This window comes from Cnephaeus nilssonii, assembly GCF_951640355.1.
Source record: "Cnephaeus nilssonii genome assembly, chromosome: 16".
In the NCBI taxonomy this organism is placed as follows: Eukaryota; Metazoa; Chordata; class Mammalia; order Chiroptera; family Vespertilionidae; genus Cnephaeus; species Cnephaeus nilssonii.
The window spans coordinates 55,322,757-55,343,926 of NC_137087.1; the positions used below are offsets into that span (position 1 = coordinate 55,322,757).

At 40.2% G+C, this 21,170-nt stretch overlaps 1 protein-coding gene across 1 annotated transcript in view; it reads right to left on the reverse strand.

Moving 5' to 3' along the window:
- Positions 1 to 21,170, reverse strand: part of PDZD8 (PDZ domain containing 8) — a 61,238-nt gene that overhangs the window by 38,002 nt on the left and 2,066 nt on the right. The window contains exon 2 of the mRNA XM_079792911.1: positions 386 to 511. Coding sequence (XP_079649037.1) covers positions 386 to 511 — 126 coding nt within the window. The remainder of the gene's footprint in view (positions 1 to 385; positions 512 to 21,170) is intronic.

A 21,170-nucleotide genomic window follows, 5' to 3' on the forward strand; every position in this document is an offset into this window, starting at 1 on the left:
GCTCTAAAATTCTAAGCATCACAGGGGTTTCCAAGTCTGATTTTTCAACTTTCCAAAGTATTTTCAATGATCACAAACAATTCTCAAAACTGTTATGCTATGAACTGCTCTCCTATAGGTATAAGTCAGGTATGGCAACAGAGTGTCATGCATCTAAAAAGTTTGGGAATTATAAAGAATAAATGTCCCCCGCACCCCATTAGAATGTTTATATATATATTTTTTGCAAACTGGAAAGAACTATTTTTTTAAATTTACGATTAAATAATTTACAGATAATACAATATAAATCAGCACAGAGGGAGAATAAACATAAATACTGCTCAAGCACATTTTACTGCACTTTCTTTCCCATAATGTAGTAATGACAAAACAAAGACCATACCTGCTGCATTCTAACAATGTAACTTTAAGACGGCCTTCAGTAAGTGCCCATTGTTGTATATGGATATGGTCTTCTTCATCTTCTTCAAATCCTTGCAAGGTTTGGAATGGAAAAAATGGCTTAAACCTGAAAAAATAAAGGTAAGTCTAAATTTCTGAGTAAAACACACCACAGTTTAAAGCATAATAACAAAGCCTACCTGTAGGAAAACAACACAAAACAAAACAAACACCTAACACTGGCCAATAAAACCAATGTTTACTACATGCCCCCAAACTGGCAGCAAATGTTGCCTTCTCTTCGGCACCAGACCTCCTGGTTCTCTGGCAAGCCCTCAATGACAAGGCAGGACACTGAGAACAAAGAAAATCTAGAGTTCTCCAGGTACCAGCACAGCTGGTTTCTAGTGAGGCCTCGCGCCTTGGCTTGTAGACAGCCATTTTCTTGCTGTATCCTCCCATGATTTTTTTTTTCTGTACACACATGTTCCTGGTGTCTTTCCTCTTCTTTTAAGGACACTAGTCCTATTGAACTAGGATTCCATCCTTATGATCTCACTAGTGTCCCAGTGCACGGATTTGTGCACATTGAAAGGAAATTAATTAGAAGAAATATTTTAATATTGCTATTCACTCTTTTCTATAACAGAAGTGTCAACCAAATTCACAATCAACAATGACAGATCGAAACACATGCATGCAATTGGTGCCAGCGAGAGCTTTATATGTATCGCACATGTGGGAGTCAACTTAGCCTTATATATATATAGAATAAACTTGCTTAATTAGACCTGCTTTCTGATTTAGCTAAATTTTTTCCAGCCCAGTGAAACACCCCAACTTCTCTTTCAGGTAATTGTCAGCAACAATAGCAGTAAATATCAACACAAAGCAGATAATTATTATAGATCACGCAGGGAGAAAAAAAGGTAAAATATTTAACTATAGCAGTGTTTGACTATATTCTGCGCAGTGAGAAAACCTGAAGTCATTTTCAAGTTCCACCATTTCTTACTTCTTTTCAGTTGGGTCATGTTTCTAAACTTTCTAAATCTCTGTTTTCTGGCTAATGAAAATAGGATTTTACTGAGTCTCCTATCTACCTACTCCAGGACTTCTGTGAGGATCAAATGAGATGAGGCACGTGAAAATGCTTCACAAACATTTGGTTAAAGTGTAAAATGTTTGCACCTGACTATAAAGCAAGTCTTGTTCCTGGGCTGAAGAAACTCCAAGGAGGCTAGTCTCTAGGGAGAGGAAGCCAGGTGTTGCTATGTGATGTCATTATCTGGCATCCACAGCGACCGTTTCTGGGCTGGGCTGGGCTGTGGGCCGCATTTTGCATCATGGGGTTTTGGCAGCAATTGGCTGCGATATGGTGGGGTGTTGCTCCGGGATGGTGGCGGGGCCTGTGTCCCACTTGGGGGAAGTCAAGTGTTGGTTTGTCGGCGCCAGGTCCGTGATTTCGTTTATATTTAAATGGCCAGTGTGCATCATGGCAGCTCCTGTGTTGAGCGTCTGCCCCCTGGTAGTCAGTGCTCATCATAGCTACCAGTCAGACGGACACTTAGCCTTTTATATATGTAGATTTGAACTTAATTACCTTCTTAAAGGCCCTCTCAAATATAGTTACATTAAGGGTTAGGGCTTCAAGATAGGAATTTTGGAGGACACAATTCAGTCCACAATAGAACTCAAATGTAACTCCAGAGCCTGGTCTATAGTCCTGAGGCTGATTTGATTACCATCCTGTTTTCTGCTCTGGAACATATACTCTAAACCCAATTTGAAGGTACCTGACAAGAACATTCATGGTTTTACAATCCTACTCCTAGATATCTCCAATAGAAATGTGCACAAATGTTCACCCTCAGTACGCCATAAGCATCTATAGACACAAGCAGGATGGTTTCCGTTTTGGATGCGTGGCAGTTAACTGGTTCACCAAAAGATTTGTGCAAGAATATTTATAATAGCACTAATCTAACAGTCCACCAACAACAGAGGAATAAACTGAGGTCAGTCACACAGTGAAATACTCTATAGCAAATATAATAAGCACTCCACATATATATATACAATGGATTAATAAACTACATCCACACAGTACACATGGATTAATTTCACAAATACACTATTAAGCTAAAGAAGCTAATGAGTGCATATGGTATGACTCAATTTATATGAAGTTCAAAAAGAAACCAAAACCAAAACCAAAACCAAACCCAAAAGAAATGGTGTAGAAGTCAGAATAGTAGTTAGTCTTAGCAGAGCAGTGTCTAGGTAATGAGTAGGTGGCATATGAGGGGCTTCCTGGTTGCTGGTAATATTCTACTGCTTGTTCTGAATGCTGCTCTGTTCACTTTGTAAAAATTCATTGAACTGAATTTTTATGATTAGTATACTTTAGTAAAATTTTAAAAGAAAAAACATTTAATTAAAAATGTGAATTACTTCGGTAACATTTTAAAAATATAGTATTAAATTATACACTTACAAGAGTAGCTAAGCCATCTACTCATATGTGGCTCTGAGAGAAGCTTTTTTAAACATCTAAAATAAGCTTTTGCTCTAAGATGTGTCTTCAAGACTGCTCTATGAGCACCCTGCACACATGGCAGCAGAAAAACTGTTTGCAAACACTATGATCTTTAGAGAAAAAGGGTTTACTACAAACCCAATATAAAAATATTCTGAGGTCTAAATCCTTTCTTGACTTCAGCAAGGGCTTGTGTGTCCTTGGCAAAGTACTAAGACTGTTAGGATTTTCAGCTCAATAAAAGAGAAAACTTTCTAACAATTAGAGCTAGTAAAAAAAAAAAACAAAAACAGAACACAACTAGCTCATTGCATTGCATGCTTTCTATCTCTAGAAATATTCAGGCAGAGGTTGCCAAGGAGGGAAGGTGCTGTGAAAGTAACACATTTAGAATCATAGAGATTACTAGAAGCCTGGTGCACAGAATTCGTGAACTGGTGGGGGGCGTGGCCTGTGGGGATCGGCCTGCTCATCCGGGTCAGCCAAGTGGCTGTGGACCCGCCCTCTGAGCAGCTACACCCTGGTCTAGCATCTTCCGTGAAGCCGGAGCACTCGCCTCTCCATGGGACCCAGTTGGGGCCAAGCCCAGGGACAATAGCACTGAGAGGCAGCGGAGTAGGCCTCAGTCCTGTGGCGGCCACGAACCTGCCTCCCAGTCTCTGGGGTCAGCTCTGAGAGCCCAGTGGCGGCGGCACTGCGCAGCCTACAGGAGTCCAGAGGAGGCGGTAGGGAGCGAGGAGGAGGAGGCCTGGGCAAAGAGGCGAAGATCACAGCCCAGGTTCCTGCCGTTGGCCTAGGGTTTGCAGTGGAAGCAGCCACTCATCCTGGTCAGCTGAGCGGCGCTCCCACTGTGGTAGCGCACTGACCACCAGGGGGCAGCTCCTGCGTTGAGCATCTGCCCGCTGGTGGTCAGTGCGTGTCATAGTGACTGGTCGACCAGTTGTTCTGCTGTTCAGTCGCTGGGCTTTTATTATATAGGATAGGATAGTCCCAACTCCTAGAGATTTGTTTCAAAATAATCAGGAGAGGAGATTGTAGGGAGATATAGATGATTGAAAGTGGCCACAAGTTAATTATCTGGTTACGGATAATGGGGTTTTGAACTATTCTCTTAATTTCTGATTAGTTTAAAATTTTCCATAATGAAGAAGTAGAAGGTTTGTACTCTATATTAAAACAACCTGGGTTCTCTCTTATTTCTCTTCTATAGTTTCCTTAGCAACATCATTTGATCTTACTGCTTTTGTAAGTTTCATGTATTGATGCTTACAGTTAAATGAAACACCTTTTCTTCAAACTTGTTCCTCCTCTCCTGTTTTATCTTATTGGCACCACTAATTTCATAGACACTTTGTTGTTCTTCTGTTGTTTCCCATTGGCCTGGTTCAGGTTTTCATGATTAGTTAGAATGTTGATTTTTGAAATTACGTTTCCTTTTCTTAAAAAGAATATTTTTAAAATAAAAAACATTTTCTTTCTCTCAATAAAAAGCTACCACACATGACTTAACACATCTCTAAGATTTATAAACAAACCACATCTATATTAGAGAGTCCACAGATGTGAAACACTTAGTAAAGATCCTGGCATGTAATGGGACACACAAATCCTGGTTTTCTTCTTTCTCTAAGCTCACCTTTTGGCATACTGGCTTCCTCACTGAAGCTCTAAAGATATCACACAATACCCTACATTCTGTCCCTTTGCTATTTCTTCCACCTACACTATACTTCCATCCTATCTCCCTGTGCCTAAAGCTAAACTGTCCTTTAACAGACAGCTCAAATGTCACTTAACAACTTCAGCAACTATGCTTACTTAGGAACAGAGAGGCCAAAGTTAGGCACTCAGAGACACAGTCCTATTTCAGGCTTAAGAATATAAACAACACTATATCCTGCCTAAGGAAGAATGTAGAACAGGCAGCTATAAACAGGGAATTGGGAGTTCTGTGTGGTTTTTGCCTTTTAGTCTCACATAAGACACTAGCAAACATAATTGTGCTCCAAATTCTCCGAAACCAAATATATAAACCAAATCAATCAGGCGATCAAAATGTTTCTTCATTTATTGTTCTTTAGAGGCACCTCAGTATTCCTTTAAATAATGAGTTCCCCTGCTGCATTTAAATATAATTACAAAACCTCAATTAGCCATAATTTTATCATGCACATTATGTAAAGTACAGTACACTAATACAAAACTAGATGTAAGCTATAAAGAAAACAAAGTATCAGTGGTTCAAAATACTCTTAATTTCCTATATGTATTGGTAAACCATGAGTCTAAATTTCAAATGTTCAATTTTACTTAGACAATTCAATTGATATTACATTAAAAAGACAATTCATACACCAAGCTCCTCCATGCTTACTAAGGTTAGTACTGTCATAGTATTTCTCCTAAGAGACTGCCTGCTAACCACTCTGATCCCAACTAGCCCTACATGGTAAGCTCCTTTTCACTGTTCAAGTTCTATTTCCGTCACCCCTCTTTGTAACCTGTCCCCCCCCCCCCCCCCACACACACACCATCTGGTAATTGCTCCCTCTGTGTTCTAAAAGCACTTCATACACACTTCTATTATGCCATCAATCACCCTGTTTACATTCCTGTCTCTCTCTAGCTCTCCCAGACCACCCCCCCTCCTCCCAACTAAATTGTGAAATGCAGGAGGAAAAGAAAAACATGATAGGTAGTACTGAACGGTGGTTAATAGCAGACTCTGAAACCAAACAGCTGAGCTTGGAATTCCATTCTGTTGCCTCCCAGCAATGTGACCTCAAACAAATTCTGACTTTAAGCCTCAGTTTCCTTATATACAAAAGGAGGATACTAATTACACCTCTACCTCACAGTGCTGTGATCAGGATTACATGAAATAATAAAAAGCTCTTAGCATCCTTCACTTCTCAGCTTTTTCCTGACAAGGCAATTTAAAGAAGTGTTAAGCACACACATTTTAGTCAGTACTTTGTTTTGAATTTTGGTTCTAACACTTACTAGCTTTGAGATCCTGGGCAAACTATTTGGACTTTGAAAGCCTCAGTTGATTGATCTGTATAAGATAGTTATTATAAGACTAGAGGCCCGGTGCACGAAATTCATGGACGGGGTAGGGTGATGGGGGGGGAGGGTAACCTTAGCCCGGCCTGCACCCTCTCGTAATCCAGGACCCCTTGGGGGAATGTCTGCCAGCAGTCGGATATTCCTCTCACAATCCAGGACCACTGGCTCCGAACTGCTCGCCTGCTTGGCTGCCTGATTGCCCCTAACCACTCTGCCAGCCTTCCTGATCCCCCCTAACCACTCTGCCAGCCTGCCTGATCCCCCCTAACCACTCTGCCTGCCTGCCTGATTGCCCCTAACCACTCACCTGCCTGCCTGATTGTCCCTAACCACTTTCCTGACTGCCTGATCGCCCCTAACCACTCTGCCTGCCTGCCTGATCACCCCTAACTGCTCGCCTGCCTACTTGATTGCCCCTAACTGCCTCTGCCCCCGCCGCCACCATGGCTTCATCTGGAAGGACATCTGGAAGGTTGTTCGGCTGTCTGGTCTAATTAGCATATTATGGTTTTATTATTATAGATAGATAAGAAAGTTTATATTGGTATAGTGGGGTGCTCTAGAAATATTTCCTATCAAACTTTCTATTTATCTATTTTAAGGCTGGTATCCTAGAGACATGTTAGGCAGCAAATGCCTTCCCTTCCACAAGGAATCATTTCAGAACTCAGCATTCACCATGTATGATGCTCAAGGTTATAGCTCTCTGTCTTCCTCAGATTTCAGATTCCACATGGGCATAATTTCAGTCACCATACTAGTTAATTTTTTAAAAATTGTGTCCTTTGTGAGAATATCAAATTAACAATAGGCAATATGCCTCCCTCCCTAATTATCACCTTTCTACCTGAGCCATTAAGCTTTGTAACTAAGGATTACATTAAACTGAATATTAAGACACTGACTTACAGAAAGCAATGGAGAATTGTTCTAGTTACGGAATTCCTTGGTGTGCACTATGCTGACAAAGTCCATACTTGGGAAAATGATTTTAATTTCAGTACTCCTAAGGAGAAAAAAAGTATTCCAGAATAGTTATGAAACTAAGAACAAGTATAGCAAATACTGCTACAAAAAATCTCACCCCAACTCTCCCATATATCCTCTAATTAATAAGAAATGTCCACTTTAATCTAAACTCCTAATTCTGCATAGAATAATCAATATCTAAAATGCTTCACAATTTTCTGAAGTGGTTTTATATAAACGCTGAACAAAAGAGTGATAATAGGGCTGCAGGTCCTCATAACAGAACTCAATAGCTGGTGACTCAAAGGTGAGTCAATGTTAACTGATATCCTGTGCACTAGAGATAAAGTATCAAATGAGTTGCTTAGGGAACCAAAGTAATTCTCTTGACCATATCTGATAAATCTCATATCTCTTTATTTTCAGCATGACCCATCAACATGAGGGCCTCTGACCACAGCCTATGATCAATTAAATTAAAATTCTCAGTTTTCACAAAATTAAAAAATAAATAGAGGGGAGGGGGGACAGAACCATGTCTTCAAATCCAAACTCCTTCTATTCCTCTTTACCAGCTCCCCCAACACATGCCTTTAAATAAGTGAATATAAAAACTGCCACTTTATACATTTCTGTAAATTACATACTTACATATACACCCCGATTCTCCTGACTCATAACAATGTATAGACTTATTTTACATATGAAGAAACTAAAGATGAGGAAGTTGAAGTGGCTTTCCATGATCACATAGTAAATGGTACAGTCAAACTGCACTGAAATACTCAACCCTGTGCTCTTTACAACACCAAGGTGTACAAGCAATACTATAAATCAACTGAAAATTATGTATCTAATATTTATGAAAGCTGACTTGCCAAGTGAGGCAACAGGAACATCTCTTTTACATACAGTAAAAATAAGTAAACTTCAGGTTAGACCAGTTCTCAAATACTTTGTTCACAGAATCCCTATACATTTTTAGGAAGTAGTAAGGACTCCAAAGAACCATTGTTTATGTGGGTTATTATCACTAGAGGCCCGGTGCATGAAATTTGTGGACTCGGCGGGGGGGGGGGGGGGGGGGGCGGGGGGAGGTCCCTCAGCCCAGCCTGTGCCCTCTCACAGTCCAGGAGCCCTTGGGGGATGTTTGACTGAAGGTGGGGGGGGGGGGGGGGGGAGAGGGCGGAGTAGGGGGGCGGGCCTAAGCCAGCAGTTGGATATCTTTCGCGCTGCTGCGGAGGCGGGAGAGGCTCCCAACACCGCCACTGTGCTCGCCAGCCATGAGCCCGACTTCTGGCTGAGTGGCGCTCCCCCTGTGGGAGTGCACTGACCACCAGGGGGCAGCTCCTGCATTGAGGGTCTGCTCCCTGGTGGTCAGTGCGTGTCATAGCAACTGGTCAAACGGTTAGACATTTAGCATATTAGGCTTTTATATATAGATATTTACCACATTAGAAATTTTAAATGATAGCACTTTTAAACATAATAACAACACAAGCTCACATCCCATTAGCCACCAGGATGATAATATAATTACACATCATGTAACTCCTGGAAAACTCCATCGTACACTTGTGAGAGAATGAGAATGAAAAGGCAAGTAATAGCCTATCTAATAAAGAAGAAATATGCTAATTGACCCTCATGCCATCGTAAAGATGGTGGCGCCCACAGCCAATAAGGAGGGTGTATGCTAATTGACTGACCCACCCTCAAAGATGGCAGCGCCCACAGCCAATAAGGAGGAAGTATGCTAATTGACTGCCATGCCCTCAAAGATGGCGGCGCCCAGTCCCCCCAGCCCTGCTGGGGTGGCAGGCGCGTCAAGGCCTCCAGAGTCCCCCAGTCCCCTCAGCACCTCCAGTTGCCCAGGGCTGGCCCAAGGTGCAGGCAAGCCTCAGATGGCAGCTGCCCAGCTGCCCAGGGCTGGCCCGAGGAGCAGGCAAGCCTTGGATGGTGGCTGCCCAGCCGCCCAGAGCCGCCTGAGGCTCAGGTAACCAGGGCCGGCCGAGGCTTGCACTGCCGGCAGTGGCAGCAGCAGAGGTGTGATGGGGCATCGCCTTCCACTGACCGCCAGGTCGCCTCCCGCCCCTGAGGGCTCCCAGACTGTGAGAGGGGGCAGGCCAGGCTGAGGGACCCCCCACTCCAGTGCATGAATTTTCATGCACCGGGCCTCTAGTTTTTATATAATTATGAGTAATATTTTGACTTAGTAGACACCCACAGCCCAAGGGTCTTGGAGATCCAATAGAGTCCCCAAGCCACACTATGGAAACCACTGACTTAGACAGTACCAAGTGTTAGCTATGGCAATTCTTAAATTCTAAGTTGTAACCTATTATCTTAAAGTACATCATTTATTCCCTCTCAGCACTAATTTTCTTTAGAGTGAACAGTGCCCTGGACAAAGATGATATCAAACATTTATTCAGTAAATGGAATCTTTTCTGAAGTCTAGTGGATGGAGGAAGAGAAAACATCTTAAGACAAAATTATTACCTCTCTACTATGGTAAAGACAATGAACAATAAAGTCTATAATTCAGAGGACTGGTCTTCTAAAGCCAGTTAAATGTACCAAATGGACAAGAAGTCTATTCTATGTATAAGGTAAGGAACAGCAAAAGATCTGAACAAGAGAAATGAGAAAAAGTTAATACTTTAACTGTCCCAATTTTCTCCTCATTTTTCTCTATCCAAATAAAAGTAACAAAGCACCTTCTGAAGTTAAATGATTTTTAATTTTATGTGTACTAGTATCTCTGCTTCTCTTAGTTTTTAATTCCTAAAGTTGAACTTATTCAATGGAAATATTTTAAAGATGATTTGTACCTGCATATTTGCAAAAAATCCCTGCATTTGACCTATGCAAAAATAAAAGAGAAGTGAATAATAACACTACCTTATATTTACATAATTATTTTACCTAAGAACTTTAACAGCTTTAGGTTTTTATTTTACTAAGTCTCAAAAATAACAAGTTGCACAATTTGTCCAAGGATCCACTAAATCAACAAATCAATAGTAATTCCAGGAATAAAGCAGAAGTTCCTCATGATGTAATCCTATTGTTTCAGGGCAAGAGGCTGAATTACTTTCAAGAGAAACCTTAAGAGCATAGAGTATCCCCCCAAGGTTCCAACAATTATTATCATAGAGTCTGTTGACTGACAGGAATCTTGGAATAACCGAGTACAAATTCTAACTCTATAATACTAAAAATTTCAAATATTTTGAGTAATTTATCTAAATATTTTGAGTAAGCAACTTACTAAAAAATGGCCTATAATTAGACACATAATTTGGCTACAAACGTATTTTAAATTCTTCCATGTCAAGAGTTTGCAATTCTAGTCCTGATTAAAATCTAAAGCTAAATACTGAGAACTTGTAACCTTTTCAAATATTAAAATAAACCAGACATCACCTGTCCTAAATTTTACAGAAAATAATATTATACTTAATGGTGAGAACAAAATAAGATTTTCAATGCATTATAAAAATACAATGAAATTAACTATAATAAAATAACTCTTACTTTAGCCTCAGCAAGTTTCACAGAACTAAAAGCTTTGAATTATTTACTTGTTTGACCAAATGACTAAGAGCTAGCAAGGCTGTGTAGTCAGCAACCACAATCATCCCTAGTATTGAGTATGTGTATAATCTGGCATTCATGAACGACTGATTACTGTGTGCAAATTGGCGTGTAACACAAACAGCAGATACACTTTTTTGTAGATATTGATATCTGTATGAAATAGTTATATCTAAGAACAATATAGTTGCTTTTCAAAATATATTCTTGTAGCCAGCTACTAAACAGAAATTACATCTCTGTTATTGCTATTTAAGGTTTTACAGAAAAAAAAAATAGTAGTCACTTATACAGATTGTATAGGTAGAATAGAGTTGATCCTAAAAGAAATACTAATTTGTAAATATACTTACGTCACAAATACCTGCTCTAAATGGCATATACCTTATCAACAAACCAAGTACACCTAACAGGTACCTAATACAAAATAATAAACCCAACTAAAACACTTTTTTTCTGTGCTAATCACAGCGTTTTTGTTTTTAAGTACATACCATCAAGAACTAATTATGCTGGGAAGTGGGACATTTTCGAGCTCTTTTACCAATATAATGCAAATCAAAGCACAGACATTTCAGTACTCCATCCACCATATCAACAGCTTCGTTCTTCATACAATTCATGAAGAAATCATGGGCATAAATACCCAATGTCCATGATTAGATAAAAAAAGAAATACATTCCGCTGATTACATAAAAATTGGTAATCATGCACCAGACCAGTCAAAATAAGTTTGTTATTCTATACTAGTCCAAGGAAAGTATTACCTACAGTTTATGAATATTGACCTTTCCTAGGGATGTGGAATTAAAAATCAAGGCTCCTGGAGTGTCAGAGAAGGTTGCAAACACATTCATGTTTTGTTTTTGCTTGTGTGTGGAAATGAGAGGAGGAGAGAAGGCCTTCATAAGGTGCCGCACAGACCTTGAAGTCAGCATTGTCAACCGTGGGAGACTTCAATCAGCATAATGTGCGCGTGCTAGGGGGAGGACACTCCTCTTCAGTACTCATTTTACAATGAGCATTGTATTACATACCATCAACCTGTCTTTATGACAACCATAAACCATTAAAAGGTTAAATAAGCCCAGACAGTGTGGCTCAGTGGTTGAGCATCCACCCCTGCACTAAGAGGTCTCAGGTTTGATTCCTGGTCAGGACACATGCCTGGGTTTTGGGCTTCCTCCTCAATGGGGGCCATGCAGGAGGCAGCCGATCAATGTTTCTATCTCTCCCTCTGCCTTCCTCTCTCTCTAAAATCAATAAAAACATATTAAAAAAATAGGTTAAATAAGATATGTTTCATATATTTTGTTTAAGAAATTTAAAGAATATGGGTATTCTTTAGATAGCCTGAATTCAAAGTCCCAGTACTTCAGTTATGTGGCTGATTTCACTTTGTGAAAATTTATCAAGTGTATGTACACTTGGGATTTGGGCAGGTTCTGTATATACACACACAAATACACACATGCACATGCATATATATTATAGATCAATAAAAAGCTTGGGGGGGGGGGGCTGCATTTAAAGTACTAATGTGTTTTATAGTTGAAAGGTGATATTTAGGCAGGGACCTGAAAAGTGATGGGGTGAGCTCCCTGGCTATCTGCAGGAAAAACATTCCTAAAGAAAGACTAGCAAAGGCCTTGTGATGGGTGTATGCTTGGAGTGTGAGAACAGCCAAGGAGGCCAGAACAGACTGAGAGGAAGAGCATAGAAGACAACATCAGAGAAAGAGAGAATAGAATGGCCAGGAATGTAGTGAAGCAGCAAATGAATTAGACCCAGACATATTGCTGGAGGAATGTCCATGTTACACTTACAGACCCATTTTGGAGGGTCACATTTATATTATGTTCCCCTACTTTATTATTAAGGAGAAAGGGAGGAAGAGATGCAGAGAGGGATAGAGGGAGAGGCACCACTATATATATAAGAAGCTCGTATATATGTGTTTCAGAGTAAAGTGTACACCTCAGACTTAGCATTTTCAGGGGGATAAAAGTAAAAAGGGGAGGAGTACATTTTTAACTTCTTTATGCTCCTAAATCCTACCTTATAATAAAGAAACGTGCAAATTGACCGCACCTCCGCTATGCCCACGATTGGGCCGGCGGGAGCCTGGGGGGCGGGACTTCGGGTGGCCTATCTGGCCGTTGAGAAGATCAAGATGGCGGCACCCAGTCCTCTTAGTTCCGGGGGTCCCTGGGGCGATCGGCACCCCGGGGGGGGGGCGTGGCCGGGCCCATGCAGCCGCTCCCGGGGTGCCTGGGGCTATTGGCACCCCGGGGGGGCGTGACCGGGCCCATGCAGCCGCTCCTGGGGGTGCCTGGGGCGATCGGCACCCCGGGGGGGCGTGGCCGGGCGCATCCAGCCGCTTCCGGGGGTCTGAGGCGGGGGTTGAGGGGTGGTGCCACCACAGTGGAGGGGTGCTGCACTGCAGGGTACTGGACTGACTGATGTGATTCAGAGAAGCTCCCAGTGCTAACGGGCCTCGCTCAGGCGGCCTTCACACTTCAGAGGCAGTGACTCCTGCTCCTGCCTTGACCCAAAAGCAAGCTCGCTACACCCTGCCCCATAGCAGAGCATGCCTAGGCAGTGAGTGGGAAGCCTTCCACCTGCTTTGGAGAAGGGGGGGCAGTAAAGAATGGGGGGAGAGGAAAGAATGTGGAGCATCCGCAATGAAGAAGTGCTTGAGAAAGAGGCTCGGAAGCCTGACTGGAAGGTTTGTTCTGTTTGCTGGGCCGCTGCCCCTTAGGAAGCGCAAAGAGCATGGCTCTGAGGGCTTCCTGTGTGCTGAGTCAAGTTCCACAGCCAACTGGAATTGGCCTCAGTTTCCTGGTCTGTAAAATGGATGAAGCGTGTCCCAGTGCCTTCACTGAGCTTTGAAGGCCAATTGAGATACTATATAAAGAAAATGAGGGAAGAAATGAGAAAGAAAAGGACGGACAAGCAACACAAAAGAAAGACTGAAAGGAACCTGTAAACCCATTGTCAATTAAATAGGGAATATAGTCAATAGTGTTGTAATGATGGTATGATGCCAGGTGGGTACTAGAAATATCGGGGAACACTTTGTAAAGTATATGATTGTCTAACCACTATTCTGTAACTAATATAAAACCTGAAACCAATACAAAATAATGTTGAATGTAAAGAAATGAAAATTGGAGTGAAATTTTTATAAATTTCAAAGTTTAAATAAAAGCTGTAAAGGAAGGAAGGGGAGAATAAAAAGTGTTTTTCATTTTGCCACTTCATTAAAAAGACAGTTGTCTTTATATGGTGCTTTTATACTTTTCTAAGTCATTATCTCATTTTAATTTCCGGGCAACTTAAAGACAAGATAAGTATTCCCTCCACTATTCAAAGAAAGGAAATCTTGGTGTCTGGTCCTAATGATTCAATCGTCAAGCCCTTATTGTAAAGCAGGGTTAGTAAAATTTTCTGTGCAGGGTCATATCTATACTAATAAAAGCCTTGGGGGTGATCAGGCCAGCAGGGGAGGGTATTTGGGGGCAATCAGGCCTGCAGAGGAGCAGTTAGGGGGCAATCAGGCCAGCAAGGGAGCAGTTAGGGGGCAATCAGGCAGGTAGGTGAGCGGTTAGGAGCCAGCGGTCCCGGATTGTGAGAGGGATGTCCAACTGCAAGTTTAGGCCCGATTCCACAGGGATCGGGCCTAAACCTGCAGTTGGACATCCCCCGAGGGGTCCCATATTAGAGAGGGTGCAAGCTGGGCTGAGGGACACCCTCCCCAGTGCACGAATTTCGTGCACCGGGCCTCTAGTACTATTATAATATTTGCAAAAACCTAGCCAAAAAAAACCACACACACAAAACAAACTAAAAAACCTGTAAAGAAAAAAACCTAGTTATCTACACAAAGATATAGGTAGAAAAATGTTTATGGTATCATTATTTATGTTAATGAGAAACTGAAAAACAATCAAGAAATTGGTTACCTTATGGTATTTCTGATCAATGTAATTCTAAGTACCTATTAAAACAAATGAAGTAGGTATATTTAGAAAACCCAAGATATAGTTTAAAAAAAGCAAGATACTAACATAAAAAGCAAGGTACCAACTATGATTCTGTCCATATAAATTTAATAAATTAGAATACATTTAGAAAAAACATGGATGCACAGTCTCTAAATTTAACAGTTTCCTTTAAAGACATTATAAGAGAGTTTTCACTTTGATATTTCATATTTTCTAATTGAATTTTTTTTCAATGAGCTTATCACTCATTTGAAAGGGAAACATCTGTAATACATTGCCTAGCTAACGTCTAACATCTATCTAGTCAAGTGTCTGAAATATCTCTAGAAAAATGTCTGGCAAATGTAGCACAATCAATAAATATGTATATTCAATTAGGTACTAAAGGAAAGATACATTTATTCAGAAGGTTTCATATATGAGACATTTATTACACCCTTTTAGATAGATATTTCCATTTTATAGATATGGACACTTAGACTAAGGGAAGATAAGGCCTTAATAGTGCTGAAGTCAGGTACACATTACTCCAAAGCTCTATCACCAGAAGAGACAACTTTAAGAACTTCTCTACAGCCTCAACCCGAAAGAATGAAGTTGTTCTCTAGTACTGGCAGTCTCTACTTGGCACCTGCAGTTCTATTCATCTGAAGGTAAATAATTAACACACCTCATTCTTCCCTGGTACAAATACAGTAAGTATGTGGTTTTATGCCAGTCTTAGCAATGTGGCAAGAGAGATTTTAAAACTACTCTGTAAAACTTCTGCCAATGACCAGGTAGTTGCTTTATGACTTTCCAATGAAAAGTGATGTGCTCTGATGCCAGGCCAAAGTTGTTAGTTCCTGACTCTAGGAAGGAACAAAGGAATGTTTTAACAGCACTGGTTTCCTGGTGACATTATTCTGAGAAAATGAAGAATGTGATGGGAAGAAATGTTGGATATTTAACTTCTAAACAAGGTATTTAGTGGTAGAAACTCTTACCGAACAACTGATTCAATATGTCTCAGCATGCAATAGGGAATCTTAATGGGGGAGCGGGCATGACAGGTCACGTTGGGGCAGAGAGGTTTTTTAGAAATGCCTGAGCTACACAAATCCTGTATACATTCTATAAAGACCAGCAAAATTATGAAGAGCCTAGTATTTATTTTAGCATGTTAGCGTTAGTTAGATGTATGGCAACAAAGTTGAATCCTTCTGTCTCTGTTTACTACTCAACCTGGAGTCTAAGAACCCTAGACAGATTTTGAGGGGACTATAAATTTCATGAAATTAAATGAAAACTTCATTATGCATTTTCCTGCAGAGTTCCCAGGTTTCATTAGCTTTTCAAAAAGAAAGGACTCTCAAAAAAAGAGTACTTTTCATCATATATGCATATGTGCTCCTTTTTTGGTAAGCATTTAAGCACAATTTTTTGTTTTAGGTTTTTTTTTTAAGAGTTTAGAGCAAGGGTTAGGAAACCTTTTTTTATAAAGGGCCAGATATTTTAGAATCTGTGGATCCATATGGTCTGTCTCATATTCTTCTTCTCTTTTAAACAACTTTAAATGTGAAAGTTTAAAAATGTAAAAACAATTAACTCGTGGTCCTAACACCAGCTTGTGTGCAAACCCCTATCTCTGCAGAAATAAGACGGCATGGACTTTGGGAGTCCAGATCTTTTTTTGTTGTTGAGACTTTCAGAAAGTCACTAACCTCTATAAGCCTCAAGTTTCCACATCTGTAAAAATTACCAACCTCTCCTGCACAGTTTTAACTATTAAGATAATAAGTGTATGGAACTGCCCACACCATATCCGGCATATAATTAGCAAACTGATTTTATTATCTTTGCCTCTGCCTTATACAATAGACTAGAGGCCCAGTGCACGATATTCGTGCACCGAGGGCGGGGGGGTGGGGCGGGGCCTCAGCCCGGCCTGCGCCCTCTCGCAGCCCAGGACCCCTTGGGGGATGTTCGCCTGCCAGCAGACATCCCTCTTGCAGTCCGGGACCCCTCACTCCTTACCACCAACCTGCAGCGGAGGCGGGAGAGGCTCCCGCCACTGCCACTGTGCTCACCAGCCATGAGCCTGGTTTCTGGCTGAGCAGCGCTCCCCCTGTGGGAGCACACTGACCACCAGGGGGCAGCTCCTGCACTGAGCGTCTGCTCCCTGGTGGTCAGTGCACATCATAGTGACCGGTCCTTCCACTGTTCAGTCGATTTGCATATTAGCCTTTTATTATATAGGAGGATCATTATTAATATTTGTTAGTCAATATTAAGTGTTTGACCAGGCATGTTTCTCCAATACAACTGATTTTTATAATAATCTCTGGCTATTTTCAGGAACAAACTGGGGCTTTTTTGGAAAGCCAAGAGACCTGTATATTGCTGATTAGAATCTAACAGTCCCCTCATAATTATTCTTCCTTCAATGTGTAAATCAAATTTCTAAAGCAAAGCTTTAGTTGATCAATTCATTATTTCCCATCTAAGTGTTTTAAATGCCTAAATCACATTAATTCAAACCAGCTTTAAGAAAACTCAACTTTCAAGAAGTAAAACCAGCAATAAAAATTTATTGGATTATATTTAGGCACCAAGGAACCTAAGGTCACAAAATATTATACTACACATAGTAAGCAGGTGATTGCCTTAGCAGAGATACTGATCCGTTATTCCTGTTTCTCATATATCTGAAGGTCTTAAATATATCCAAGTGCCATTTTAACCCTTTGCACTCTCTTGCTTTTTTCTCAATTCCTTTATTCTACTTGGGATTTAATTTTTTAAATAACCCAGATTTTACAAAGCGCAGCAGCAGAATAAAAAACTGGAGTTTCTTTTCATACAAACTTATTTATTTGGATTTTTTTATATTTCAAATTATTGATACATTCAAAGAGTAATTTTAATCTCGACATCCGAGTGCAAAAGGTTAATGAGCTTTAATTGTTTGTTTTCCCCAGAAAGCATGAACTGTGTTATAACCATTTTGAAAGCATGAACTGTGTAATAACCATTTTTATCACCTTCACCATACCCGCCCCAACACTAGGTAGTGGTAGCCTTCAGGAAGTAACCAATGAAAATAAATGACTTTTGCTCTAGCCAGTTCGGTTCAGTGGATAGAGCGTCGGCCTGCGGACTCAAGGGTCCCAGGTTCGATTCCGATCAAGGGCATGTACCTTGGTTGTGGGCACATACCCTGTAGGAAGTATTCAGAAGGCAGCTGATCGATGTTTCTCTCTCATCGATGTTTCTCTCTATCCCTCTCCCTTCCTCTCTGTAAAAAATCAATAAAATATATTAAAAAGAAAAAGAAAATAATTGACTTTTAAAAACAACTTAAGCCTGGATGGTGTGGCTCAGTGGTTGAGCTTCGACCTATGAACCAGGAGGTCACAGTTCAATTCCTGGTCAGGGCACATGCCCAGGTTTTGGGCTCAATCCCCAGTAGAGGTGTGCAGAAGGCAGCTGATCAATGTTTCTCATTGTTGTTTCTATCTCTCTATCCCTCTCCCTGCCTCTCTCTAAAAATCAATAAAAATATATTTTAAAATAAATAAGTGAACAAAAATGCTCAATGAAAGTCCCTTCAAAAATATAACGTTGAAAGAGGAGTAAAAATTATCACTGACTAGCAATAGTAAGAGTCTCAAGTTTATATGAAGATAGGCCAGGCAAGTACCATAGTAAGCAGGGAGGAACTATAAACTATGCATAAAAGCTTCCTGCAGCTATTAGCCTCCATCTCTCCATCCTGTTATTGCTATGAGGAATGCAGTCCTGGTGCCACAAGATCTTCCAATTTTTCATGAGAAGCCAGAAATTCAAATCAGGAAAAACTTCCATTTTCAAATGTTGGCAATTAAGAAACAAATAAACAATAAAACACAGTACAGTGCAGGCCAAATAAAATGTATCTGCAAACTGAATTTGGCCTTACAGTATGTAACCAGCTAGCTACACAGCAATACTACTCTAAGACCAGAAGCCTTAGTAAGAAATTCAAATATCTGCATCCCAGACCTTAAACACCCTAGGACTATACTCACAGATTCTCCATGTAGTCTTTCTCTTTTGAAGACTAATTTTTGGGTTAATTTTTTAAAACGGCCACTACTTTACTGTTTTTTAAAATACACATTTTTAGAAAAAAAAATCAAAACTATTAGTATTGAGGTGGCTGAATTTAGAATTATATTAGTAAAATTAGAATTATAATATGTAGAAAATGTATACATATTAAAACTCATTTAAAAAAATATAATGTTTTACAAACTGTGTTAATTGGGTAAAATGAAGTGTCAATCAGCTGGGTCCTTAGCACCAGTTGAGCTCCTTCGCATCTCTAGATGAGACATCAGGAACTGACCATCCTGATGGCCACCTTTCTCTTAACAACATGAAAATGGAAAAACAAACAGAGGGAAGAAGTGACAACAATGTTAATTGGCAAGTTATTTCGGTTACATAATATATAATAACAGTGCCAAAGGATTGTAAGACTCAGTACAATTTTCTTTACTGTTTTAGCTCTACTAAGGAGATTAGATGACTAAAAAGGATAAACTAGCAAGACCTATTTGGAAACAAAATCTGCTGGATTAAAAAAGAAATGCTATATGGGGCAGTGCCCAAAGATATAATCCCTTGTGAACAAGGTGGCAGAGTTTAAGATAAAGGCAGCCTGGCTTTATCAGAGGTGGATTTCATCACTTGACAGCTGTGTGACTTAAGCAAGTTATTTAACTACTCTGAGCACTATTCCCTAATTTATAAAAAAGAATAAACACTAGCTACTTTAATTCTCATTATGAGAATTGTTATACATCTTAAATATGTTTTAATTCATTCTCTTAGCTGAAATTTGAATCCATTCCACAACACCAGTTTAAAAACTTCTGGTAGAACAGCTACACAGACAAGAGATCTCAACATTCCTCAAAACAGTCCTTTTTATCCTCACACTTCATATTTTTCTCTTACTAAACTAAAATCAGCTTCCTCGTGACTTCAACCCCATCAATCACATTGTAGTTTAAATCTTACTAGGTATAGCTAATTCAAGCTCCTCAATGGTTGAGGCTGTTTAGTATTGAAGCCCCAGCACCTAGAACAATAAGCACAAAGTAGGTGTACGATAATAGTTACAGATTGAGTAATACATTCTGTGCAGTAATTACTGATTGATCTTTGAAATGCCTTCAAATACAAAGAACACAAATGTGTACATTTCTGGAGGTGATCATTTAATGTTTAAGGCTTAAAAGTTGAAATATCATACATAACCAAATGCATGCTGTTTTTTAAAAATCCTTCAGATAAAGTAAATGAAAACAATTTAGCTGTATTTCAAATGGTGATGCTATTCAATGATAGATGATAAAGTTCCTTCAAAGTAATAGACCTATTATTAATGGCTTCATAACTTCTACACATAATTTCCTTCAGATTTAACTGAATTCTAAGTTTTTAAAAAACCCTAAAAATGATATGCAGCCTCACTGCTACTATTCTGCAAATAACCCCCAAATAATAAGTCAGTCTAATTTTTATTACCTGAGTTACCCAGAAAATATCAGAATCAATATTATGATAGAATATCAAAATCTGCAAAAAGTTTTCTCATGACTTTCTTAGCCTCACACTACTATAAACCTTCACTGCTTAAACACTAGAACTCATTTATAATTTAGTCACTTATGTTCCAGACCTTAAAGCAGGTTCCATAAACTATGTTCAACTTCACAGAACAAGAAATCAAACACCGTGAACAACCAGTTCACCATCCTCTGCAAATGTATGGAAATATTTCCATTATAAAGTAAACTTCTCCAGCTACCTGACAGTTTTAGTTTTAAGCTGTTACTCTGGGCTATTAGCCTAAAACAGTGGTCGGCACACTCATTAGTCAACAGAGCGGCAAACCGCAGGCTTGCGAGCCGCATGTGGCTTGCGAGCCGCGGTTTGCCGACCACTGGCCTAAAACAAGACATAATTAGTAAGGGAAATCTGCCACATACACAAGTCAATAACCCATCCTAAACCCAAACATAAAATATTTCTGCATTATCTTGGTCACTAATGCTTGAGACTGATAGAAAATTAGTGATCTAGATTGAAATAGGCAACTTCCACTAACAGCCAATAGGTAGGGCAAATACCAGATTGACATAATCTATAACAATCTATAATAATAAAAGGGTAATATGCTAATTAGACTGGACAGCAGGACGACCTTCCAGACGTCATTCTGGATGTCCTTCTGGACGAAGCCGCAATGGGGCCGAGGCAGAGGTGGTTAGGGGCGATGAGGCAGGCAGGAGAGTGGTTAGAGGCAATGAGGCAGACAGAGTGGTTAGGGGCGATGAGGCAGGCAGGCAGGCGAGCAGTTAGGAGCCAGTGGTCCCGGATTGTGAGAGGGTGCAGGCTGGGCTGAGGGACCCTCCCCGCCTACCTCCACTCCCCGCCCCCTGCCATGCACGATTGCCTGCACGGGGCCTCTGGTTTTATGATAAAGGACAAAACCCAAAAGAGTCAAACATTTTAATGAACACAAAATTAACAGTGAAATTAAATATTCAGCCAGTTTTTAGAAGAAATA